This window comes from Camarhynchus parvulus, chromosome 2, assembly GCF_901933205.1.
Source record: "Camarhynchus parvulus chromosome 2, STF_HiC, whole genome shotgun sequence".
NCBI classification, from domain to species: Eukaryota; Metazoa; Chordata; class Aves; order Passeriformes; family Thraupidae; genus Camarhynchus; species Camarhynchus parvulus.
The window spans coordinates 129,084,538-129,112,150 of record NC_044572.1 but is presented as its reverse complement, the minus strand read 5'-3'; the positions used below and the strand labels follow the sequence as shown (position 1 = coordinate 129,112,150).

Sequence of the window (27,613 nt, the reverse complement as noted above, 5' to 3'; positions counted from 1 at the left end):
CATAAGAGACTCTTGTGTTTGCTCTATGGTACTGAAAATTATAGGGATGAATGATGAAAACTGCACTTTGGGCTGTTTTACATTCTTTCAGTACCATTTAGTGTGATGGTTTTTGACTTCTCCCTGCTGCTATACTTAGAAAGGGGACTAGGAAGGAGATGAGTGTTAGTATTATGGGTTGTGACAAAAACATCAAAAAGAAAGTCTGTTCTCACTTCTCTTTGGTATCCTTTGGGGACCTGCAGTGTTTAGAAAAAGCTCCTATTCCACCACAGGAACTTAGGAAAATGGGTACCAAACTTTGTTTACTCTCCAGGACTACATATGGCCATACAAGGTGGGTGGGTAACTAGGACACACAGCTTTTTCCTCCACTGAGCTTAGTTTCCCACCACTAGATAAACTTCAAGTAGGTTGCCTGGTGGAGTTATTGTTCCTTATACGTCAGTGCTTGGATTAAACATAGAAAAATATTAGAAGCTTCCTCTGCATTCATCAAATAAAAATCCATGGGAAAAAACCTGCATAATGCCCCAGAAGAAATCTAAATTAATTAAAGTCACCCCCTACAGAGAACTTGGGCTCTGTTTATTTTCAACAAACTATTACAGGTTTTGCAATATTTTTCTGGAAGTTTTTCACAAACATTTCTACTTCCTCTCATTCCAGGCCAGGGCTGAACTGCCAGGATGGAGGAATTCTTTGGACCTGACCTTTAGTCATGAGAGACAGAGGCACTCAGCCTCAGGAAAACTACAGCATTTTACAGATCTATTACATCAACAGATTTAAAGCTGCAATGTGAGTTAAAGAGTTGTGCAAGCTATGCCACCAAAAGATGTATCACAAGAGCCCAATGTAGTGAAAGTATGACATCTTCCAAGCATGGGAAAGAAATGGAAAGTTGCTTCAATAGGCAACAGCATGCCTCGACTGCAAAGCCCCTGTTGCACATCTCATCCCTTTCTTCCCACCTCCCAGGGACAAGACAACCCAGAGCCTTCCTTCCATGTGCAGCACAGCACCCCAACCACAGCCTCCTGTCAGCCTCCCAGCACCTCTTGCAGGCAGCAGGATATGAGCAGGGTCAACCCTGCAGGTCCTTCTCCTGCTTTGCTGTAGCCAGAATTCCAGGGTAGAGGCACCAGCAGAAGCTGTGATTGGCAACATCCCTGCTGTGCTGGGAAGCTGTGTGCATCCAGGAGTGTCTCTCGGGCTGTGACACCAGCACCTGCTCACTCTCCTGCCTACAGATTCTCTCTGTGAAGGACAATTTCAGTGCAATGGTAACAACTCAAGAAAACAAAATGCCTTATAACTTTCAGTGGAAAACAAGGGCTGTCAGGACAGTTTCTCTTCCTGCCTTCTTTTCCACTCACCCCCAATTAATGTCTGTTAAGGAGCCCTGCCCCCTCCCCCTCATTCCCACTATAAAGTAAACTCAGATACTGCAAGTACACAGAGGGATTTTCAGATTTCCACCCACGTAAGCAGCTACTTGGCACATCTGATGCACATGTGAAATTGGTTCACAGGGGCCAGAGCAGGCACCCACACCTCCATTTCCAGCTCTACTGAGTTTAAATTTTATCATTTACTTGATTTCAAAGCAAAAAATACACAACTTATTTACTTCACAGAGGAAGAAACCTCAGCAAAGCATCCTTTTTCACTTTACTTCACAGAGGAAGAAACCTCAGCAAAGCATCTTTTTTCGCCTGGCAGGGTTGGGTTACTGATCCCCCACTCCCACCCACACAGCTGAACCCAGTGCCTGGTCAGCCTGAGAGCTGTGAGGAAATCAAATGCACATGTCAGCATCCCCCTCTCCTGCTCCAGCCATGAACCATCCCAGAACCAGAAGACATGCCAAGGAGTGGTGTACTAGCTGTGTCTTTTCTCAGATGAACTGTACAGCAAAGTCGTGTTCACTCAGCCTGATGGAAGTTTTGGAAAGGCAATACTCTAAAGGTTCCCAGCACGGAGCTTTCACACCAAAGTTCAGAGCTCTGGGATACACAGACAAGAGCTTAAGTGTAACAAAATTAATATTAATGCTCATTAAAAGTGGACAACAAGTATTTCCTTAAAGGAAATTATGCCAATCTGATTTAGCAAGTGCTAATTAACAAATAAAACTGACTGAAAGTATAAAAAAATTTGCTACATTATTTCCACCTATAAGAATAATGGTTTCCACAGAGCTTTCTTCTTTGGATTCCTCCTCCCTTGCTTACTTAAGCAAAATACATAAATACCCAGCATAATACATAATCTGCCTCAGTCCAATAGCTTTTATTTAATATTTACCTGGGTACTTGTTTCCTTACAAAAGTTTCCTGTATTCCATATGTTGCTGAAGAATAGTATCTGTCATTTAAGACTGCACTTCACCATCATTTCCATACATTGCTTTAAGTAAAAAAAAAAAAAAAAAAGGAACAGCTAGTCAAAGTTACAAATATGCTTCTCTCTTGTTAGGAGATGCAAGAGAACAATTTTTATTTTAATTTATCCTATTTCAGTGAAGTGCAATGCTCAAAGTGAAGAAAAAACTAGCTGTGCAGCTTGTAAACAAGAGCTACAATTCACTCATAAAGCTGGCAAGCAGAGGGACCATGTACCAACTTCTGAAGTTATTTTGCCATGAATAGAGCAGAGGCAAGAGCCTTCTTTCACGTAAGCTTTACACTAGTTCCATTTGGCTTCTTTTACTAAGAATCTAAGAGGAAGCAACAGTTTATAACCCAAGGTAAATCAAAGCAAAATGGCATTTTGATAAACACTAGAGCTTATCAATCACAAGGAGACACTGTATCAGATTGCTGAAGAATTCCAGAGCTGCTAGAGTGGCTCGAGCAGAGCCAAGGGTCTCTAGGAAAAGCCGTTGCTAGATGAGGGCAGGTGGCGCAGCACCACAGCCTGGCACCCAGACTGCCAGCTGCCCAGCAACATCCACCAGCAGCCAGAGTATTGCTAGAAACACATCCAGGAAGCAGAGAACAAAAGGGAAAGGAAACCAAAGACCAACTCGTGCTAGGAAGCCTCAGCATAAGAGACACACATTGGGTTGCCAATTTCTTCTGAACGGCATTGCTGGGAGTCCAGTGTCTGCATCAGACTGATGAAAACTGAAGTTATGTTTGTAACTAAGATGATAACTGTTAGAATTTTTCCCTAATAGTATGGTTTGGCACTGAAACCAGAAAAGCAAAGAGATCATGAGATGATAAATCCTATTAACACACCTACTGCACGTTCAGAAGTTTCAGGTTTTTGTTAGGGAGGGTGGGAAGACTGCAACATTTCACTTCCACATACACAGCTGAAGCATTAAACCTCTTCTGCATATAACAGAGTGGATAATGAATGTGCAGGAAAAAAAAGGCAAATGGTGAAATAAAGCTGAAAATTTACCTTTGCTTCTGTTTGTAAACAGATGCAGGAGGAACCAGACAAGCATAATATTTGGTAGTCTGCATAATTACAACAGATGTCTATGTTGGATAAAGTGGCCTGTACAGTATATATAGAGGCAGTCTAACATACATAAATAAAATTAAAACACTACTTATTATCAATTTGCTTATGAACAAGGAGAAGACAGCTTATCTGGTGTTTAATATTTATAGCTACACTTACAGCAATATTCATTGCACCCTTAAAAGAAATTCAGATCTACTACCTTAAGCAAAGTGGGCTTCAAAAAACTGGATGTCAGACTATACAAATAAAGTATTAGTTTAGGCATAGTAGACTTTATTTTGGCACTTTAACAAATGTTTTATTTTACAGCAGTGGCATAGCATTTGCCAGAAATTTTCTTTTCTTGGCACAGTTATTTCAAGCAGTTATTTTACTAATTGAAGTTCACTAAATATTGCACAAGATATACCTGTTAAATTCTTACCCTGTTTTTACTTGCTGAACTTGTATGGCTTTGAAAAACTTGCCAGTTAAGTATAAGTAAAAAGCAATATATTAAATATTTTAGCACAGGATAGCATTCATTGGTTCCTAAATGACCACTGAACTTGGGACAGCAACAAATAAAAGCTGCACAACTCTTATCTGAAGAGCTACCAGATCTTATTTACAATACATTGCCATTTCTGAAAAGCACTTCAGCTTGACATCCTGAACACCTGTATTTTGGGAATCTCAAAAATAAAAAACCAGGAGGCGAGCAGAGCAGAAGACGAAGCCATTTGTCTGTTACAAAGCATAATATAAGGAGGCAGACTATCATCCTCTCCCTGTGTCCCTCTATCCAGCACCTATCTAAGGTCTAAGCAACAGACACTTCTCTCTTCTACTCAGAATATTTCTTTCTTCTCTTATGAAGACATTCCACTTGTCTCAACTCTTCTGCTGGAGTCTGAGCAGAACAAACCAAAATTCTTCAAAGGGACAGGGAAAAAACAAACGTGAGCAACAAATCAAAAACAAATACACACAGTAAATGAACTGGGGTATTCCTTTGAAATTTACAGTAGGGAAACCAACATTTGCAGGAAGAACAGGCCTGTGTCAACACTGCCATTAAACATAATGCAAAAGTCAAATGTCTCACAGCTAATACACCAGATGCAAGACTTAAACATTCCCACTTCTCTCTGCCACCTTAGCAGTAAATCTGGTGTGAGGATCACCCTCATCAACAGCCTTTCTTTTTTGGTCTGGATTTTTAAGATCTACTAGATGTACTCTGTGACATTAAAACATAAGCAAACAGACATAAAATGAAAAACATACAAAAGTATATCACAATAGAATTTTCAGTATTAGGCCACATGATTTATTCAGTAGTGTTTATGTTCCCAAATTACAATTATGTCTATCCATGTAAGACTACAAAAGTTACCATTAGAATTGTCTGTGCTTATAAAATACCAACATTTTCTTTTACTGTTATATACTCATTAACACCAGTCTGCAACGAGTCACATATAATCATAGGCACTTCAAAGGCTTTAAAGACGTTTACAACTTAAATGCATTTTTAAAGAACAAAAATTTAAACCTCTACTTGTACCTTCAAATTGCAAATAATTAACAAATACAGTGGCCATAGAAATCTGCAGCAACTTCTCAAAATACTGTTAGAGTCTTTGGGTTTGCTTAGGTTCATCAGTAGCTTACTACAAATCTTCCTTACAGGAGATTTGTTTAGTAAGAATATGACTATACAGTTTGTAGTAATAATCCAATTTTACACATTAATTGCTGTTACAAATCTCACTGAAGCTACAGGTAAGCTGAGAAACAATGCAAAGTGTAAAATTGATATTCTGACACTTAAATTTATACAAAGTGGAGGTTGAAGTTTACATAGCTGAAAAATTACATTTACACTAGAAGTTACTGTTATCTGAATTATCTGAAGACAAATTGCACCATGACAACTACAAAAAGGCATTTTTTGGAAACAGATAAATTAATGAAATAAAAACTAACTTGTAAGATAAATCTGAGACATGCTGACCAAAATTAAACAACTTTCATTGAACCATAGGATAAAACAATAATTTTCATTATTTTATATTTATGCATAAAGTTTTAAAAATCATTCAGTGAACATCAATGGTTTTATAAAATAATGCTTTGCCACTGTTATTCACAGAACACTGCAAATGTTAAGTTTTAATTTTACATTTTTAAACGAATATGTGAAAAGTTTTAAATACAATGGGGTTTTATCATAAAGGTGCCATAACGGCTCTTTAATGAAAAAAAAACTTCATTATTCTATGCAAAAGCTTTATTTAAAAAAGTTCAGTGATCTCATAAATAGAGACACTAAATAGGAATTTTATGCATAAAACTCCTTAGTTGGTGCCTTTTGATAGGCAGCACAGGATGGTTTACGTTCACCAAGGTCGTAACTGCCTTCATCCTTCTTTCTCATGCGATACACCAGCAGCAGGATAAGGAAGATTGCAAAAAGAAAACCAATAACTCCGCCAGCAATAACAGCTGTAATCAAAGAAACAGAGATTCACAATATGCCAGTAAAACAAGCTTAGCACCATACTTCATCTCACACAGTAAGTTTGCTATTATTTTCAAATTGCAGGAAAGGGCTCCCATTATGCAACTGTCTTCATTATTAGTATCCTGAAATATACTGTCAGAAAGCTTGTTTGCATTCATGAAGGCAATCATTTAAAATTACATTCCGCTTACAAGTCAGAGATCCAACAACCCAGTTTTAAGAAAGCTATTAAAGTTTTTTAAAACCTCAACTAAGATCACCACTAGTACTGCCAGAGCATAAAGTTGTCTTTCAAACTCATTTTTCAACAGTTACATTTTTGACATTAAAAGATTTTGTTACCCTAGCTAAGAAATGGGCTTTTACTTTTCTCTGTCAGTTTTCACTCTGAGTATATGCTGAAATAAACTTCCTATTGATCAATAATAGGAGAGAACACTTCATGCATTTGTGGGTGTGTGAGAAGTATCAACTCACAACCAGACTTCAAGAGAAAACCCACGTGCTTCCACTGATGTGGATTTAAGGTTATTTCACATTTTGATTCTCATAGGAAGATGTGGTCCAAAACTATGTGATTTTCATGGCTCCCAACTCCCTTTCCAAATACATGGGGGGAAAGTACACCTGTAAACACTGTCCTTAGGCCAAAAAAAAATCTCACAGGTAATGAAAACATTAGTGACCTGCTTGTGCCTCCCTGGGTTATGCACAGACTCTAAATAGAGTCTATATTAGACTATATAGACTCCATTATAGAGTCTATAAATAGAGTCTATAGAAATAGACTCTATTTATCTGAAGGGATTTCTGTACCCTAATGGATTGTGCCTATCCATCCCCTTCCATCCACCTATGCCTGCCATGAGCCCCTCCCAAGCAGTGTTCATCTGCACCACATCGACCAGACAGCAATGTGCTCTTGGGAGGTGAGAAATACATTTCTTCATTACAAGCATGAATCAAATTCCAGCTCCTTTTCTGACCTGTGAAAGCTCCAGATACTCAGCTGGCAGTGTTCAACTTGTGGGCATCATATCAATTAGCGACAGACTTCACTATTAAGTATTTCCCCAAGATGCCCAATTTATTCTCATCAAATCAACCACTGGCTACCCACTAGGAATGTGCTTAGTACTAATGTGTTTAATGGTATGAATCTGCCAAGAAAACTCAAATGTTGAGCTTGCATTATTTGATACAGATCCTCTCTGTTTTCCATTTTATTTCTGGTGAGATAGACCTTGGCAAACACTGCCTCACCTGCCAGAACTTCTGTTCTCTGGAAGAGGTTTTCTGAGTGCTTCTGAGTGAGCACGTCCGTGTCATCCCCTGGCTCATCGCTCTTTTTCTTGCCATCCACCTCAGGCCTTTCCTCTTTATCAATTTCTTCAGGTGACTGTGGCACAAAAAAGAAAACTGAGCATTGCTTACAGAGAGGGCAGACCACAAGTTGGTACAGTCACTGCCTGCTGCGGGCAGTCATGTAGCTGTGGCTTCATGCACATACTGCACAATACCAACACATAGGAAGCTTATAGAGCACAGAAAGCTGGTCTAGACATTGTAATTGGATCTATTTGTTGTCATCATGTCAGAATGAAAAACACTGCCCGTAAGTTTAAAACCTCCAAAAGTACATTTAGCAAACAGCTCTTAATATTGCCTGTGTTTATCAGAATAACAGCCTCTGAAAGAAATAACAACTATGAAATTAACAAATCAGATATGTTATATGCAGAACACCTTTGAGAGTAACTTAGACAGTATCATCTATGGTGGTAGAAGGAAATACTAAAATACTTAATGGAACCTGCAGAGTGTTCAAACTACAGCCAAACCATACAGCATTCTCTTTTGAGAAGGAAAGTTTCACAAAGAATTTTTGAATAACTCTTTGAGAAATATAAAAAAAATTACAGCTCTGACTCAAAAAGTATCATGATACATTATTTTGCATCTCTTTTCTTTCATGTGAAATCCAGATGTTGCCATACAGACTTTTTAGTAGGAATGAAAACAAACAGCTCTGTAGTCATTTAGCAGGCTGTGGTAGTAAGTGAAGTTTAGGGGTGCTTTTTAATCCATATAAATAGAAGACTTAACATCAAACCATCAAAAATGTACAGTGGAATAATTTTAAATGGTCTTGCTCTCCACCACGCACCTTTGTTTGTGCAGGCACCTTGGTCTGCATTTTCACTGTGGTGGTCTCAGCCCTGGATGCATCACTAGTTGTCGGTAACTTTGGAACTGTTCTGGATGTTGTTATCACTGCGCTATCCTCATCTTCCTCAGCACCTGGGGACAAAATGTAACACTTCATTGACCTGTGAAATTCTTTCAGACCAATTACATTTTTTGTTATGACAACACCAAGGTAGAGATGGCTGCACAGCCCACCATAGGCAAGGGCCTAGATGACAATGCCTACTAAGATAAAGATGTGTGTGCAAACAGTCCACCCAAACTGCCAGGGGGATACTTGCCCCAAGTGATCCCCTGGAAAAGGGAGTGCGTCAGCTGCTATAAGTAGCAACCAGGAAATTACCATGACACTCTTCAAACAGAAGAACCCTTCCTGAAAAGAGGTATGAAAAACCTTTAACACTTGCAATAGGGGCAGAAAGTCTGGAGTGAAAGCAGCAGCCATCAGGCCTGTGCGACATGGACAGACCCCAGTGCCAGGGGTTCTGATGAGGTCCCACAGCATCAGGGGCTCTGCTGGAGCTTGGCAGTCCCACCCCCCCACCCTGTGGTTACCCTCAGCAGCTACCTCCAGCTTCCCCAGAGCCACCATGGGCACCCCCAGAACCCACACCCTGGGGTGCACAGTCTCCTCCTGGGCGTGGCAGGAGGTGTTGGTGGGGCCCCAGGCCCATATGGGGGTACCCAAGTCTCCAACAACAAGGATGTGTGGACAGAGGGTCCTGTATTCTCAGACAAGGGGAGCTTCCACACCCATGGCCTGTGAGAAGGGTGGCTGTGTGCACGTGACAGTTACAGAAAGTGATTAAGAAATTTATAGTTGCTTGTTACCATTTGATAAATGGTAGGTATTGTGGTTGTCTGTTGTACTGTTGATATTAAGCCTAAAAGTACAGTTCAGCGATTGCTAGTTAATTACATACCATAAATAAATCAATACACTTATTTATCCTTACTTAAACAATATGAACTGAACTGTTTTTGCCTGTCACATACTGCTTCAACAGAATTTCTCTTCTACAGCACATCTGTTGAATTCTAAAAAACTAAGTAGTTTCTACCTACAGGAAGAGTACTACTACTTTATGTTTCAGTCACTAGGAATTCACATAGTTTTAAACTCCACATAATTCAGAAGCCCTTTTCTTTTGAACTGAGTAAGAGGACAAAAAACTCCCTAAAGATTACCTTAAATTTAATTTCCTCCACATTCAAAGCCGTGCTGGAGTATGAAGGCTCCTTTAGAATAAGGTAATGGACATGTCTAATAAATATCCTTTAGTGATAGTGAAAGGAAGAAGACACAGGAAAGAGACTAAATTATTAGCAAAGCCTGAAAGAGGAAAAAACAATTGGCCCATTCTTGGACCACTCCTTAGGAATCTCAATGTGTTCTGCTCGTTACAGGCACCGGTTGCCCAAGTAACCCCTGGGTAATAAATCTAGCAAATGTGCATAAGAATAGTTCCTAACAAATAAAACGCTCCTACAACAGAATAGTATGACTCACTCATTCCAAACTGATTTTTTAATTTGTTTTTTAAAGAAAGAAGACAGGCTGAAAATATGAGCACAATAATGATGTTTTGAAGTCATGATCAAGAATTACATACATCTGGTATTTAAAGGAGAGGCATTAACAAGACAACACCTAAAACAATCTCTGAAGGAGAGGCATTAACAAGACAACACCTAAAACAATCTCTGTATGGTAGAAAAGAAAATTTAGAATCATTAAAAAAAAGATACTGGCACAGAACAGTACTGGGAAAAAAACTTTTAGAGATACCAAAATTACAACTTCTAGAATGAAGACCTCACAACAAGAATCAGGTATTTTCCTGAAATGCAACTCAAAGATCAAAAAATCAACATCCTGCTTCAAAACAGAGGTGTGGAAAGGCATCCAACAGGAAAAATTTTCTGGCTCTGATTCAAGAGTTTTCTTTGAGAAATAATGGCTCACTGGATAGCTCAACCTACTTTATCTTCTGAAGTTCCTCTATTTTACACAAAGCTTTCACAGGCAAGGAAATTAAAACTGATTATCAGATTAGAGATCTGATAAAACACATCTTCAGAGTACTGAAATGTATTTTATTCTTTTTATGAAATGAAAAGTCCCACTTAATCACAACCACTCCTCCAAATCCTTAAGTGCCACCTTTGCTTCAGGCAATGGTTGTGTCTGCCAGACATAATGGAGAGCATTACAGCCTGAACGTCTTTGGCTAAGGAGGGTGCAGATCCACGTTCGCTCAACAAATGGGCAACTAATCTCATCCCTGGACTAGTCACTAGATTTGCACCACAGGTACCCAGTTCTTCTACCATACAGCCTCAGGGGAATTCTGACAATCCCCAAAAAGTTGAAGCAACTATCATTTAGGCTTGATTTGGGGACCGGCGAAGACACATCCCCCATGGTTCCTGCTTTCTAGTTAGCTTTATCTAAACAGGTCTCTGCCTGGCACGGAATAGATCTAAACAAGGAAGACACTTCGCTTGCTGAACTGACAGTAGTATTTTTAGAATTACCTGTAAATAGGACTGAGAGACCAAAAAAAACCACTCACTAGTCCTCTCCAGAACACAGCAACAGCATTTCACACAGTATCATGTTCCTTAAAAAGCACAAAAAAGAGCATCACTAAATCCAAGTAAGATGGGAAAGAAAAAGCCTACAGTGTCATGAGTGTGACTTCCAAGTAGGTTGTCAAGAGGAATTCTGTGAAATGGTTGGAGTATAAGAACTTACTTCTTCCTCTGGAAAATATCACTGTTACTAAAGCTGGTTTCTGGATTTGGTCAGCTCAGATTTTGGTGCTGGCTATTCACTGCCTCGAGTCCCTCTTATTGAGGGCACCACAAAAACCCTGCAGTAATTAAACCCATAACCATCTTTGTGGTAGAGCTGAAAGCTCTCCACCATCACACACCCTCTTTTATCCACTCTAACTTCTTCAGGACATCCAACTGCTGTCTTCAGTGTAGTCAAAATAGCTCTAAACTGTGCTGTAGTATAGGAAATCCCTAATCTAACCCTCAGTGACATGTCTATTAGCCATCCTTGGATGACAGGAATGTGAATACTTTTTAACACTCTTAGTGCTTGAGGAAACTTGTCAGGAAATCAAGATTGTGCCACCTTCAATTACTGCACAGAAAGTAGAAATTACTGTATAGGTAGTAGTATTTTTTGTAGAAAAAAGAACGCAGTAGTTAGCGCTCTTGACGTGCAAAGTAGGCAGTGATTAACACCTCCTATCAAAAAACATCAAATCATTTCACCCTGTCTTTTGGCATCCTCTTTGTCTGCTGCTGCACATCACACTCTGGGAGTACCACCACCACAAGCAAATTTGTGATAAGGTGGGCACACACATAACCACCATCTCTTTCACACCTTCCATCTCTATCAGCAACGTGACACTCACTAAAACTACATATTTTCAGCTGACTTATCTCACCTCCACCCACTGAACAGTCCCCAAAGCAACCCTTAATCAACATGGTGTTAGGCACCCGGAGATGACACTGTGAACATAACTCTATGCCCTGCTAGGGAACTGCAGCTGAAATAAATTGAGACAATGCAAGGATGTAACATCTCTGGTAGCTCTCACACAAAGAAAAAACCAAGAAATCAACAAAACTTGGAGGATTAAAAGGAATAGTCCTAACTATACTTTAGTATAAGATTCTGTCCAGCACATCAAAAATACACTTTCAAACAGTATCACAGTGGATTTCTATGTCCGAAGACCTGGAGAGCCAGGCAGTCAATGTCACGAAGCATGCTTGGGGCTGGCTTAGCAGGTGGACAGAAGAAGTTCTTGCTCCAAGACAATCTGAAAGGCACTTACAAGCGGGACTGAAGCAAATGGATGATGAATTCTTGCTGTGTTGCCTGCACCATGGCAGGGGAAGCACACCAGGAGAGGTGTGCCTGCTGAGCATGCTGCCATAGGGCGCCCAGGGCCAGCCCTGGACCCATGCTGGCACCCGGGAGAGCGCCTGTGCCCCGCAGCTTCCCCAGCATCATGACCATGACATGCAGTCCCCCAGCCACCCCCAGCCACATCACCCCTGTCCCCAGGCCCCACACCCTGCTCCCACAGGACTCCCAAACTGCCTGCTGGCCTTGGAGTGCAGCGTCAGCTTCCCTCTCGGTCAAGAGCCAAAGCAGATCTGCTCTTGTGTTTCTTGAAAAAGCTCCACCCCACCACAACTCTTCTCCCAGAAGAGTCCCCAGTCACAATGTCAGAATACACACAGTTCATCCTGAGCCAATGTTCTCAACTCAAGCTGCTACTGACTGAGAAATGTTAGGTTGGGGAAGAGAAGAAGGGGAAGGAGAAGTTAGCTTGATTTTCTGATATATATTACCATGAGTAATTTTAGAGAAGACACAAGAACAAGACAGAAGGTTTTTCAAAGAACTTGCAGATAAATCTGACAGAGGTGGTACCTTTCCTTCATGTAATGGGTAGTCATGCTGCTTAGCAGCTACTTTCATTTATCTCCAAGACCAAGGCTCTATTAAAATCTTTTATGCCAGATGGAAAAGTAGCAGTAGTTATAAAAGCATTTCAAGTTGTAGATAGGCTGGAAAACTATTTCTACTTTTTATTATTATGTTACTTAAAACACCAATGCAAAAAAGAGTGATGTTAGACCGAAACATCTCCTCAGAAACTGAGACTACAAGAAGGAAACAACAGACTAATTAAATCACTATGGATATTCTACTGTTGATGTAGGACAATAAGAAGGCAGGCATGGCTTCTCTGGAAACTGCTGACCCATGGATTCAGGTTCAACACTTGGGCAAATGCACAACAGCAGCTGAATGTACACAAAGAAAAAAAAAAGAAAAAAGAAAAAAGAAAAGGCTATGGGAAGAGAAAGAAAAGAAAAATCAGAACACCATCACCTTTGATACTCCTTACAAAAAGCCCTCAGCCAATTTCTGGTTTGAAATGTGTCATGCCTGAAGTGACATTTGTCCATGTTAATGCTGTTTGAAGACCTTCAAGGGCATTAATGGTGGTGCTGACAATTCCTGTTTATTTCCATAGGCCTGGTTGGCAGCTAACAATTTTCACAGCAAAGAAAGGAGTCAGCAATGTTGTCATCTTGGATCTGTTTGCTTGGACTATGCTTGCTACATAGCAAGAAAACCACTCTTGAGTGGGAAGGCTCTTCCTGCTAGGAACATTACATTACACCACTGAGTATCAAGTAAAAGAGAGACTGAACATAAAATGAGAAACATCGATCAATGGTACATCTGCAGGACACTTCCCACAGAAAACAGAGAGCAGTAAGTATAGCTGGAGTAGGGTGCAAAGGCTGCTACTTTGCTTCCCTGATCTAAAGACTTTTTGCTTGGTTCAAAAATATTAAATCTGGGTATACTGTCACATGAGCTCTTTGCAGGGGCATCCAGCTTGTCTCAGTCTTTCCTGTTTTTTGGTAGGAAAGAAACAGAGCCTGCCAGAGACAGCCGCAGTGCACTCCAACTTCCACCCATGGCTCAAAGCTGAGCACAGGAAAAGAAAGAAGAAAGACAAGGTGTTACTGTTGGTGAAGTCTAGAGGTAGTTTCTGTGGTTTTGGCTTCACTTTTACCAAAGAATTGTTAGGCTTGGAAAGGATCTCAGGAGATCATCCAGTCCAACCCCTCTGCCAAGGCAGGGTGACCTATAGCAAACTACAAAGGAATGTGTCCGTGTGGGATTTGAATGTCTCCAAGGAGGCACTCTACAACCTCCCTAGGCAGCTTGTGCCAGTGCTCTGCTCCCTTCAGTGTCAAGAAGTTCTTCCTCCTGTTGAGGTGTTCTAGTTTATGGCCATTGCTCCTTGTCCTGTCACTGGGCACCACTGAAAAGAGTCTGGCACTGTCATCTTGGCATCTGCCTTTGAGGTATGAGAAAGGATCTCACCAACACCTATAGTTGATGAGATCCCTTCTCAGGCCCAGCTCCCCCAGTCTCTCCCCAGATGCTCCAGACCCCTCATCATCTTTGTGCCCCTCTGCTGACCCTCTCCAGTAGCTCCTTGTCTTTCCTGTACCAAGGAGCCCAGAACCGGACAGAGCTCTCCAGATGTGGCCTCACTAGGGCTGAGCAGAGGGACAGGATCACCTCCCTCGACCTGCTGGCCACACTTTTCCTGATGCACCCCAGGAAAGCATTGGCACTCCTGGCCACAGGGGCACTGCTGGCTCATGGTCAGCTTGTCACCCACCAAAACTCTCTGGTCCTTCTCCGCAGAGCTGGGACAACGCCCAGCCTGTGCTGGTACTTGCAGTTATTATTCCTCCCCAGGTGCAGGATTCAACACCTCCTTTGTTGAATACTGGGTTAGTAAGATCTGAAGCCAGTCCTTGTATAGTCTTTTTCACTTCAGAAGCAGGTCTGAATTTTGAATCTTTCATATTAGAAACAGCCAGACACCACAGAGGGATGGAAAAAAACAACGCTAGACCATTCCTCATACAACTATTTATTGTCAATTAATTTCCTTTTTGAAGCTTACAAAGTCACCAGCATCTGAAGACACGACAGAATGGGATGCTGACTGAAAGCACATTTTTCTGGAGATCAGAATAGCCCTCAGACAGTCCTGGGAACTGAATGAAATCACTGATTCACTAATATATTCTTTTCAAATTAAATATTAGATTTCTCCTCAAACAGGTCTACATCAAGGAGGTCCAATTAAGCCTCTGATCAACCTGGCATATCAAATTACCCCAACAGAAGACTCCCAAAACACAGGTCATCATCCAGGTATGAATGATGATGGGCCTGGATTTGCCTGGCAACACAATCAGATGTCTGCAGAAAACAACCCCAAAAATCCATCTGAAAAATCTCAGGTGTGCCTTACAGGTAACATAGACAAGATACCAGAAGAAGGGCTCATCCTTTGAAAGTACACAAATTATACATAAGCATCAAGACATAGTTTAAAAAAAGTAGAGTAACAAACACGTAGGTAACACACTGGAAAAATAAATGGGATTTCCACAACAGCTCAGCAAATACAACAATAAGGAAATGTCTTTTCCAGAACTACCATAAAATCCTGCATTTAGCTTTTAACATTTGGAGTCTCCAAGCAAGTCTAGAAGATACTCCTCAAAGACTTTTAAAGAGAAATTATTAAGGAGGTTTCACTGACACTTTTTTTGAAAAATTTTGAGCTAGCTGCATGTCCCTAATGAGTGTTTAAGTCTGAGAACTCAGGATGTTGTATTTAAGAAATTCTTTATTCATTATATGGATGTAATTTCCTCAGAGAAAACTCACAGTTTTGGCAGTATCTAGATTTCTAAATGTAAAAGAAAACAACAAAAGGAATGGACACCATGTTTACATGAACCTGATTGCATATAAGAGAAAACAACGCTGCTGCTATGTTTTCTTACAGAGTGCTAAATTAGTACTATGTCATGGGAGAACTAAGCCTTCTCTAATCCTTATTTCTAAACTCCAGGGAGATCTACACAGAAATCAGAGGGAATGGAGAGAACCAGCAGAGAGAAAATAAGGCAGTGAAATGATGCAACTCGGGAGTAAGAGAAAAAAGCAGAAAGTTAATACTTAAAACCCAGCCCACAGGGGTGCCCAGTGCTCTGTAAATAGCAAAGCACTCACAATATTCACTGCAAGTATCATCTCCAGCTTAAAAAGCAAAACTGCACAGATTTCCCTCAAATAATTGCATTACTTCTTACGCTTTTAAAAATCAATTTGTGACATGTTGTCTCACCTGAGCCTGACCCAGAAGAATAATCATCATCATCAATTGGATAGACGCCTGATGCTTCTTCAACAGAGCTGTTGTCAAGGTATAAATCTTTATCAGAGGTCAAATCTGCTCTCTGGAAAACAGATAAGAGGGAATGGTTAGAAAGATAACAGTTCTCCAGTGCAGCAGTCTCTTCATCTTCAGTTCTATTTTCTAAGTTGATGGTGGCACACTGAAGTTTGTACTTTCAGTTTATGCCACACATTCATCTAAGTTGTTAAAGAAATTTGTAAAAATTACAGCAGTGCAAAAAAAAAAAATCCAAGGCTGCACAATGAAAACCACACTTCATTTCATTAAATGCATGAATGAATAAATAGGATTTGCAAATATACTCTGCAGAGCTTCTGTAACAAGAAGCAAATCCCAGGACTGAAGCCTTCTTTCTGGATCTCAAATATACAAATCTATAGTCTGTCACATGAAGTCTGTTCATTTGATCTCAGATGAGAAGGAACAAAAGCATGTATGAAAAACTATCTCAGAGTTTAATCAAGCCAAACCTCACTAAACTCTCTAGTAGTAGTTAGAATGAATGACTACAAATGTTTCTAAGACAGTGCTATTGATTAAGGATTATGACATTTCCAGCCAGATCAAACAGCATCATGCTCCAATTCCTAAATGAACGCATCTCTCCTAAAATTTAACTGCATCTTCAACAGGCTAAAAATCAGGTTTCTTTGACTATCACCACATTTCTACACCTGCAGATATTTCCCCACTAAAGACAGATTCTGTTAAAAGGAGCTCAAAATAGAGCAAGGTATCAGCCACCTTTTAAATTGACAATTCAGGCTTAGAAAGGCTAAGAATTGTCTGCTTCCACCTCAGTCTGTGCTTTCTTAACAGAGAACAAACTTTCTTGGGAGAGCCAGTTATCCTGGATGGCTGAGAAGGTACCTGCCACTATTACTCCGATTACTTTAACCAGCACTTCTGTCAACGCCTGTTTGTCATGAATTTTGAAGAAAATATGACAGTTCTAAATGGAATTTCAAGTAAAAAAACCTAAATAACAAAATACTATACCAAAATTCATATATTCAGTATCTCATATAAGCACTCAATTCTGCTGCTCCAAGTCCCAAAGTTTTCCAATTTACTTATTACTGCATGGCATTGACTGCCCCTTTTATTCTACCCACATTCACTCTAACTTTCCTAAAGGAGTACCAAACTGTGAATAGGGTAACTCCTGTACACAAAGATTCATATCTGACTTTACAAGGTAACTTCTTCCTCAGAGGTCTTCCCCAGCGGTCTAAAATTATTGTTAAAGACATCTGTGATTTCTTTTTTATGATTTTTTTCTGGCAACAGATTCCTGTTTAAAGCTTCTTCACGGCAGAACACTGCTCTTCAGTTTGATCTACAATAAAAAATTATTCTTTATGAAAAGCAGAAAGGCCATGCTGATTATTAGTGTATTTCAGAGTAAAAGATCTTTGCATGGGGGATACTTAACACTTCTCTGAACAGCTCTGAACTAAAACAGTATTACCCCTGTTGATCTCCTCTACAGAGGAAACGAAAACCCACTTGATTCTTGGTCAAAGTCTATTCCTCCTATGGCCACTCTTGGGGGGGGATATATAGGAGGGGGGAAAAGTGGCCTGTTATTAAGATAAGCTTACAAAACCTGCTCTGATTCTGCTGCTGTTAGTTCACATGGTCTGCCTGGAACTGGCTGCAGTCCAAAGCAGAAATTCAAGATGATGTCTGGTCACTGTCAAACAATTTAATTCCTTTAAAAGATGTCTCCAAGGGAAGTCATGAAGTACCTTAGTAGGTGTATAGGTGGTATTGTAATTAAGACACAGCTGAGGCTGCTTCCGTATAGGAAAACAACTCCCTGTCATAGGACAAATATCCTGCTCTCGATCCAGCTGCCACAATGGACCCAGCCACTTCACCCTATTTTGCTTTCAGACACAATTATGGTACAAAACACACCACTCCTCGATATCAGGCAGGAAAAAACAAAACTTTTTTAAAAGGACATGCAGGTGGTTGGCTGCGAGTATAGAAAAGGCATACAATATTCAAAAGGTATCAGAGGCAGTGAATGTTACCCAATGCTACATTGCAGGAAGAAAAAGAGTATCTAAATGTAGGAATTTCCCAACAATGGAAGTTGCTTTTGGTAAAAGGTGAGAAACAGCGTGAGTTTACAAAAGTAAGGTAGCCTTCATGAGAACAGAAGCATCACACAACCATGCCCAGAATTTTTAGTGTTCAGTAAAAATATGAATTTATCAATAAATTTATTCTCTAGACCATTTCCAACTTCTGTCTGTACTAGAAGCAAACTGTATTAGGAGGATTCAAAAAACAAACACCAACTTCTCCTTCCCCACTCAAAACAACCAACCTGCTTTTCTTTTTCTTTCCAGCCTCAGAGAACCCAGAAAAGACAGAAATGACTCGTGACAGCTCTTCTAACAACTCAGTTTCTCTAAGACAGATGAGCAGCTAACCCAACCCAGCCCAAGCTGCAAGTGCCTGGTCAGCCAGGCTCCTCACCATCATATTCACTCCCTTTCTTTCAATGAATTATGTCTCTTTGGCTGCCAAAAGCTTTCATTTCTCACTATGCTGAGATGTTCTCAGGATTTAAACCAGCTGAACACAGAGGAACAGAAATGGAAGAGAACTGAGCAGCTTTCGGCAGGAATTTGAGTATCTGTTGTATCTTACTCTGAGGATACAAAGAATGCAATGTGAAACATTATTTAATATCTAGTACTGTGGATGGCACAACTCCATCAGAATGAGCAAACTACTGCCCACAGTCTTATAGAACCAGTACAATATTTACTACAGGGAGAAATACATGGTACAGTGAATTGCAAATGCATTCACATCAGCCATCAAGCTCCACTTGAGGAAGATGCTTTGCAGCCTCTCTGACCAGAGCCCCTCGCCTCAGTTCAGCCTGTTTCAGTACAAATTATTCTTGTCTGGTGGAACTCGGGCAGGATGCAAGCATACTCTCAAATCAAAGGCAAAGGAAGCATATTCTAGCTTAAAAATCTACAAGCATCTGCACAGATAAATGCATTCACTGCACTGTCTTCGCAAGCTGGCTAGTAGACTTGGGGTAGAAGCACCCCCTCTACACCCACAGCTTGCACCTTTTATCCCAGTTGCTCAGAAACACACAGATGCCTTAGGCCACTTGGAATGAAAACTGCCTTAAGGTTCAGAATAAAAAGAAAAGCCTGACAGTTAACAAAAAAACCCACAGCCATTAAAAGAATTCAGTGAAGATTAAGCACAGAAAAATGAGAGAAAAACAGTGAAAATAAAAGAATACCTCATGGTGTTTAAGTCAGTACCAAGCACTGAAGCTATGCTTTACAATTTGACGTTAAGATATGTTAAAATAAACTTGATTTAGTATTTGCTCTAGAAATGTTTTCTCACTTGTCAGCTGGGAATCCATGGGGGTCCATGGACTACTTCCAGGATGTTCACAAAAGACAAGTTGGAAAAACAAATCTGTTGTCAGTAGGCTTGGACACAGAAAGGTCTGTACTAGCATTTCAATATATTTGGGAGGAAAATTTTTAAAAGTTAGCAAATTCTTGTTCCATAAAACTATTTTAAGGTATTATGAAGACCAGATATTTCAGTGACTATTTCCTGTGGCTAACAATTGAAATGAGAGCGCTCATGTCACTTTTATGTAACAGCCTTATTTTCAGACCTATTAAAACGGCAGAACACCAGGCAAGGATGTCTCTGCTATCAGCCCTTTAATCTGGCCCTGAAGCCACAAAACTGCTCGTTACCTTTTGACAGAGATTGCATTCTCGTCTATCATTGTTATCCCACTTACATTTTTATTCTAAGAATATAATGCTGCAAAATCCTGTGACCTGAATACTTCACATGCTACATGCCAATGATCACGGATTCCTGCCTGGTTATTGGCTACATTGGCATAAATCTAAATCTCATGGAAGTAGTGTAAATTAGCACCCATTTAGTACTAGATAAAATATATTTCCATACCAATAATATGTTGAATTTTAAATCTCAATGTCTTTATTTTACTGTATTTTACATTTACAGTAATTTTTGATTTAATAAACTGGGATCATGCAGGACATATTTAAAAAAAAAAAAACAAACTCCAAACCCCTCAGTTTGACACTGAGAGAGGAAACAAAGCAAAAAACCCTTTTTCCTGTCTCATCATCCCATAAAAGATGTAAATCATCCATCAAAATTACAATGACAAAAAATGGAAAACAATCATCAGACAACAGGAGGTTTGGGAATGGATAGCATATTTTGTTTGATAAATTTACAAAGTGCCCTGTCATAGCCATTCCCTTTTCCAGTGCTGCTGTTACTGTCAGTCCTCCCATTCCATGGGGGTGGTTTAGGAGTAAGACATTAAAGACTTTTATGCCATATGGATGAAGCCAAGAAAGCTGGTGTGAGCAGCAGTGAAGGAGTAATGTCTACCGTGGCTGTCGTGGCTGTTCAAACTCAGACACTGGAGCAATGAGTAGCTGACACGTGGAAGGAAATACTTTATTATTTACAGATGAACTCAAATTTTTGTTCTATGTCTTTGGGTATATGCATGGGACAGAGAATTTGAGGTTTGCAGCTGTGTTACTAATGATACTTTGCCTCCCTTCTTCCCCAGATGGAATTCTTTTAGATGTAACCCATTTAGTACACAGAGAACCAGAGACTAATATTTTAAAAGTGATGTTGTATTACAAATTTCTAAGCCAGAAGTCTCTGAAAACTTGCAAGCATTACAGCTGTTGATTAGGCAGAGTTCCTCCATGTAAGAAAGAGAAAGAAAACAGATTTTCTCTTGTATTAACACACAGTGCAGTTTCATATATGCCTGTATGAAAGCATGCTCAGCTGGTGAGTCTGAGTTCACTAAAGTGCTGTACACTACATGTTTGGAAAGCTAACTATATGAACGCATTCATCTAAAGCCTGAGAGTCATTGCAGAGGTTCCCACTGAAGGCTGGAGAAAAGGCAGTTGTGTGAAGAACTCTATTTCCCTCTAGGCATCCTGCAAAAGGAACTATCATCTGCCATGCAACAGGATTTAGTCCTAACAGATCTCAGCACTGCTGACCTTGCAGCTGGCAGGTGTATTCCCATCACTATCTGCCAATTCTTTGCTTTCCTTCATCATACTAGGAAAGGTGAAACTGTCCCATTAAGATTTGTTAACCTTGTCCAGGAATGAGAGGCATGATTTATTAAAAAAAAAAAAAAAAAACCAAACAAAAAAAAACCACACAAAACTTCAAAATCAGATTTCCACCTCAAAACATCATGTTTTTCCAGAGAAGCATGCCAACCAGACCAGCATCCACTTTCCACTTCTCATTGTGTTACTGGTTCTCAGAGATGAGCCTCTCCTGGCTCCCTCAGTCTGCAATTTCCTATGCTGTCCACATGTAGCCAGCTACGAACATGTAATTTTGATGAAGGATTTTATGTTACAAGGTACATTTACCACTAATTGTCTTCGTACAGATGTCTGCCTTCCCTTTCACTGATATGCCCTATGGTTGGCCACAGTAGAAAAGGAGAGAAGTAAACCCCATTACTTCCTTCCAAGGGGACACTGCCCACTTTTAAGGACTCACAGGACAAAATCTTCCCAGCAAACCCTACCTGAGGTGCACTGTGCCAACCACAGTGGAGCCTTCAGTGGAACTGCTGGTGGGATGTATGGTTGTGGGATTTTTTGGGAAGATACTAATAACTGGTGATATCCTTTAAGCACAACACTCTAAGGACTCCCAACTTTCTTCCTTGGAGGAACCATCCTGATTGCACAATGCTGATATTAATGGAACAGCTACTGGCTGCAGGAGACCTGCCCTGCACCACAGTCTGGGTAATTGTGATCACAGCCAAAATATTCTTTCCATAATGAGAGGCCCCAGACTGAATTTACCAAGTTTGAGAGCAAGGATTTTATACAAAAGACGTATCTGTATTGCTTATTTCCCCCAAATCATTCTGACAGTCACCATCTCCCAATTTTACCTCGAAATGGCTTTAAATCCTTGACAATCCTTGTGCCTATCTGCATGCCCAGTGTGAAACCCTGCAATGGCAACTGCCTGGATTTACAAAAGCCAGCCCCTCCTCCACTGCTGCCTTTGGCCAGTTAAATAACAAGCCTTGACCACCCCGACTCATTCTGGAGAGCTCGTTTCACAGGTATTTTTAAAATCTTAGAGGACATTTGCTGTCCCTCCTCCAGTAAGAGTGGAAGAGTAGACTGGCTTTGTATGGGTGTCCCTGCCAGGGTAGCGTTTGCCTCTGGTGATGATGTTGGTGCCTGCAGTGGCGCTGTCATCCTGCACGGTACGCAGCAGAGCCACTGCTATGGCTGGAGCACCTGCCAGAAAGATTATTCACGCTCCTTGTACCTCATGTATAACTTCCTGCACAAAACTATAGCCTTAGGCCTCCAATCTCTCATGACAGATAAAGAAAGGGTTTGACTGTTCGTGGCTGTTGAGGAAAGGCAGAAAGCCCAAAATAAACACAAGTACTGCAAACTGCTTCTACTACTGCTCGTGCTCAACAATACAGAAGTCTACCAGAAGAGATGATTTACAGAGATTGCCTCATGTCAGAGCCAAGAGTCTAAATATGCTGGCTTTTAGGATGCACACAATCTGTTACACCAGACTAATTACCAAAACAGAGGCGTGTTTGACAGGGATGGCATTAATAAAACAACTCTTGCTGGTGTCAGGAATTTCAGCAGCCTATATCATGGCTCACGCTGAAAAAAACCACATCCAAGGAGACACCAACAGGCCACCACCACGTCAGCTACTGTTCACTTACGGCCACGCACTGAAGAAATTACAGTGCTGCAGTTGATAGGTTTGAGTTCACACTCTTCAGGAAGCCACAGAAACTCATGTGCCTGTTTTCTAACAGTCATCTGTGCCTTCAGAAATATTCCCTAATGTGCAATTACATGCCGTATGGTACACTGTGTGGTAACAGAACTTAAAATGGCAACAGGAAATTTTGTTTAACCTTAAATGTTTTTCTTCCCATTATATAGACTCACCAATCTGTGCAGTGCGTCTTTGGCCTGCTTACAGATTTGGAGCTGAAGCCTATCCTATCTTGAGGAGAAAGATAAATACCCTCTGAAGCTCTGGACTGTTTGTGATGAATTCCAAAGGAAAAAGCCTCTCTTTCAATTTATTTTCACAGCATCTTATTTCCAGCTGTGTATCATTTATCTACTAGATGCACAATGAGACCAAACTTTAGTCCTTACCCAGAAATCGTCTTGCCCATGGTGGGACAGAGGTTGCTGTATGAAGATGCAGGAGGGAGACGAGCAAGAATAGTAGCAAGAGCTTTCTGTCCTTACTGGAGTACCAGGAGCATGATCTGTGATAAAGAACACATCAAACTTCCTCTACGGTCTACGCATTAGTTGCCTTACAGCCTGCCCAGGCTGTAAATTAGGCTCAAGCTCAGGAGTAGTGTTAAAGGACTCCTAGCTGAATGAGACCATAGTTACACCACTCCAAAGATGTATTCATCATCTACCCTGAGAAAGCTACCTGTATTTTCATTCAGTTATAATAACTTTCTGCAAAAACCAGCCTTCACATCTGTGGATCTTTGCCCCCTCTACAGTACACTGAAGAGCAGTTCTGCACAGGTTACAGGTTAGGACCAAGAGACCTTCCTAATTCCATGACCACATGAAAGTTACTCAAACTTCAAAACAGTTACTTAGAAATTACAGAGGGGCCCACCAAATCTGATGTCAACTGAGTCAAACAGTACTGCTGTGCTGTTTATGTGAACTCCCCAGCTTGATATTCTCTAACTTCACACCATATGGTCTTTTCTTGTATGTGAAACCCAGAAATGAACACTGCAATTGTCTCCTTCACCTTGAAAACCTCAAGACTGCTTAACAGTCAAATACAGTACATATGAATTCTGTTTCCCATGTAGAAGAAGAAGTTTAGTATCAAAGTTTCTCTGGGTATCCCCAAATTACAAGACTCAAAGCCCTTCCAGGCTTTCATGCCAAGCCATCAATGGGTGCAAAGAAAAGTTTATTCTGCAACTCTGCCTCTGACGTAGACACAATACAACAGGGAAGCTATTTTAAAGGGGCTACAGCTGGATCAGCTTCCAAAGTGCTACTCCAGACTGAAATTTTAAAGGACAATATACAGGCGAAACAGCATCAGAAGCCAGCAACGTGCATCACAGATTGATTAATCTCAATTAGCACAGCAATTTCCTGCACATTTTCCAAGAAGCATCCATCGGTTTCCCTAAAAATAGGATCAAAATCACCATGCAAATTGTTGTCACAGCTCAAAATGCTAATCAGTTTTTTAAGGACATGTCAGCCCATGTGCAGACAGGTTAAATTTAAGGCACAGCTATGACTGAGAAGCTAAATGCACTCCTTTGAAAATGGTGAATGTAGAGGTCAGCCTGTCTTTGAATCACCAGTCACAAGTCTGACAGTAACAGCAGAAGCAGGTAGCTTTTGGTGTAGAGGTCAAAACTGCAAGTACCTGCCCCAGTCAGTGCTTTTAAGTCTAATGCATACTGGCTCTTCCACACACACCTCCTCTCTCCTTTCATGCTTTACTGATCCTTTTTGCTAATCAATCAGAAGAACTAACACTTACATTTTCCTCCCTCCTCTTGAGAGTGTGGATGAATGATTAAAGCTGCCAGGGTAACCTCTTTGGCATGCATGCCAATAACTCCCCACCTAATAGCCTTTCCTCTGCCTCACTGCCCTGGCCCACTGGTGATTACTGCAATCCCTTGAAGTGGTCAAATTGCAGGGCAGACCCCATGGAAACCTATTTGGAGTTGTTCTAGTTCATACCAAAGAATAATGTTTTTAATACAGATTGTTCTTTTTAAAGGTCTACAAAAGCAGCTGTAATCAATCGTAGTGGGAGCACTGCAAACCTCCACCAGGTTTCAGAAGCCCCATATCAATTCCTTTCCAGTCCACAGACTTCAGCAAAATAACCCCACATGAGGAACTGAGAGTCAACTAGCATGTAATCACTTAAATTAAGATCTCTTTGCCATTGGTAGCAAGAATTAGCAATAAACTGTCTCAATCAGTTACATTCCTTCTGCATAAATAGGACAGTTACATATAAAACAACTATATTATTATAGTTACATTAATCAGCAATTAAATACTGCTAGCAAGTGTTTTGCACAGCAACTGAAGTTTGTCTGAGATAAGGAAGAATCAGACTTCACAGTTCAAGGAGTGAGCATTTCCAGTTCTGTAATGCATAATCTGTTATTCAACAGGGACTTACTCATTGAGTAAGTTCTGTGACTACCTCAGTGGACACTCCTGTTTGTCACCTGCAGCCACCAGCACTTCTGGTGACATCCCACCAAAGCTGCCCACAAGCAGAAAAATTACTACTGGTAGATCTACAATCTGCTTGATCTTTCTGAAATTGTGTGCAGTTGTAGCAATTAGCTGCAGAACTTCCCTCCCTCCCACAAACACATGCAACCTATTTCAGAAGGTTAACTCCACTAAATTAAGAGAAATCCTGGATTCTCTAGAACAGAGAAGAATGCTGGTGGTAGCACATTTATATCCCAGGCTCACCAGATTCTTAGTTAAGGAAACTAGAGCTCAAATAAGCTGTAAGTGTGCTTACATGAACACCTTTGTACCAGGTCTCTCATTTTCACTGCAACAGAATATGTAGACTGGGCACACAACACAAGAACAATTAATCACTCTTTAAACAAATATACAAAAACCACCCAAATCATCATCTTGATATAACTTCAGGTGCTAGTAGAGAAGATAATCTGCTCAAAAGTGGTACTGTATAATGATGCAAAATGCAAATTGAACTGCAGATCAATGTAAATTTTGCATTAGCCAGAACATGCTGGATATGCTGACTTCTTTCTCCAGTCCAGGAAAACAATCACTTTATTTATTCAGGTAACTACTTCCAGATTGTTTGATGGTGTCTGGAAGCACAGAGGTAGGGGATTAGCTTGTCCTAGGTCAAAAGCACTGGTAAATTCAAAACCTGGTTAAATTAGGCCACAGTCTCTGCTGCCAGATGGATAAATGGTATCAATGCTACCCTTTCCACTGGTATAGGCTTCCCAGACACCAACAGTAAACACAGACAGCGTTGAGACACCAGGTACATCCATGTGAAATGTCTCTTTGTATTCCAGATCCCCAAACAGAAAGACAACAAAGATGATTTGATTGCTATTTCCTGGTGTCAATTCATCTTGCTGGTTTCTAAGATTAAATTGTTGGATTCAGCACTCTGATCCCATCTTACTTAACTGAATTTTTGCTACAAAGGCTTGGTTTTCATATCCTCTTTGATGCCTACAAAGATAAGAAATTAGTTTACTTCACATGGGATAAAACATCATTCTAATAACTTCCACTATAAAAGCATTTGAGTGAAATCAGAGATGGGGTGGCTTGTACAAGCTATGTGGCTTCAGAAGCAGTCTTCTGTCTGGTATGGTGCCCTTCAGGCATGATTCCCCTCCTTCCACCACCAGGGAGAAGTAACTGGTGCAGCACTGACACAAGCCCACCTGGCTCCCCAGCCAAAGACAGCAGACAGGTTGTGCTGGGGGGGACACAGCATCCTGCCAGCAAGGCCAGACAAATTCCTAGCCAGCTGGGGCTGAGGCAAGAAGGAAGGATTGTCTCTCCTACCCTCCCTCCGTCTCTGATTTCCTGGCCGGCTCCCTGGGGCCTGCAGTGCAGCATCAGACTGGACAAAGGAACCAGAGGGACAGTTTCTTCTGAAGACATACACAGCCCAGAGCTGTGTTCAGAAACTAGATGGATATAGTGAGCAGAACCATTAAAAAAGAATTTCAACTGTATAGTTAGGAATGTCTCCCCACACGGTTGCCCATACCACCTGCACAGCAAGACAAAGCAAGGCAGAGCCTTGGTGAGGCAGTCTGCTGGGAGCCTCCATACTGCACTTCCACACTGGAACAATTAACAAGCATTCTTAGTCCTGAGAAGAACCAGCAAACGTGTCTGCTCCTAAAAACCCCCACAAATGAATAAGGACATGGAGAGCATCAGGCTGAAACTGCACTGTAAAAGGTACGCTAAAATAAAAAGGCTACTCCACAAGCAGTGGAAGGGCTGACACCAGATTTCCAACAGGTTCCCCTTTCCTCTTTCTTTCCCTTGTGCTACTGCCTCCCTATGAATTGTGCACACAGCAGAACATGGACTAAAAAACTCTGAAGATATAGGAATTTCTCAAAACTAAATATTCAACTGGAATTACATAAGGAATCATTGCAAACAGCACATAATGGTTTTGGTTTAAAGCATGGTTAAGAAAGATGTTGATTTAATTGAAGTTTTATTGATAACAATCTCTCAGAGTTCTCATAAGCAACTACTTTTAATAGAATTGAAATAAGCTTCATATTGATTACCTTCAGCTGATGTTTTAAAAATAATGCTATATAAAATGAGCACCAAAAGAATTAATACATTCATAATGAAGGTATAGA

The 27,613-nt window shown here is 40.6% G+C and overlaps 1 protein-coding gene across 1 annotated transcript in view; it reads right to left on the bottom strand.

The window, feature by feature from the left end:
* Positions 1-3,736: 3,736 nt before the first annotated feature.
* Positions 3,737-27,613, bottom strand: part of SDC2 (syndecan 2) — a 60,281-nt gene continuing 36,404 nt past the window's right edge. The window contains exons 2-5 of the mRNA XM_030968327.1: positions 15,985-16,096; positions 8,163-8,296; positions 7,259-7,394; positions 3,737-5,976 (exon numbers count right to left, since the gene is read on the bottom strand). Coding sequence (XP_030824187.1) covers positions 5,813-5,976; positions 7,259-7,394; positions 8,163-8,296; positions 15,985-16,096 — 546 coding nt within the window. The 3' untranslated portion in view covers positions 3,737-5,812. The remainder of the gene's footprint in view (positions 5,977-7,258; positions 7,395-8,162; positions 8,297-15,984; positions 16,097-27,613) is intronic.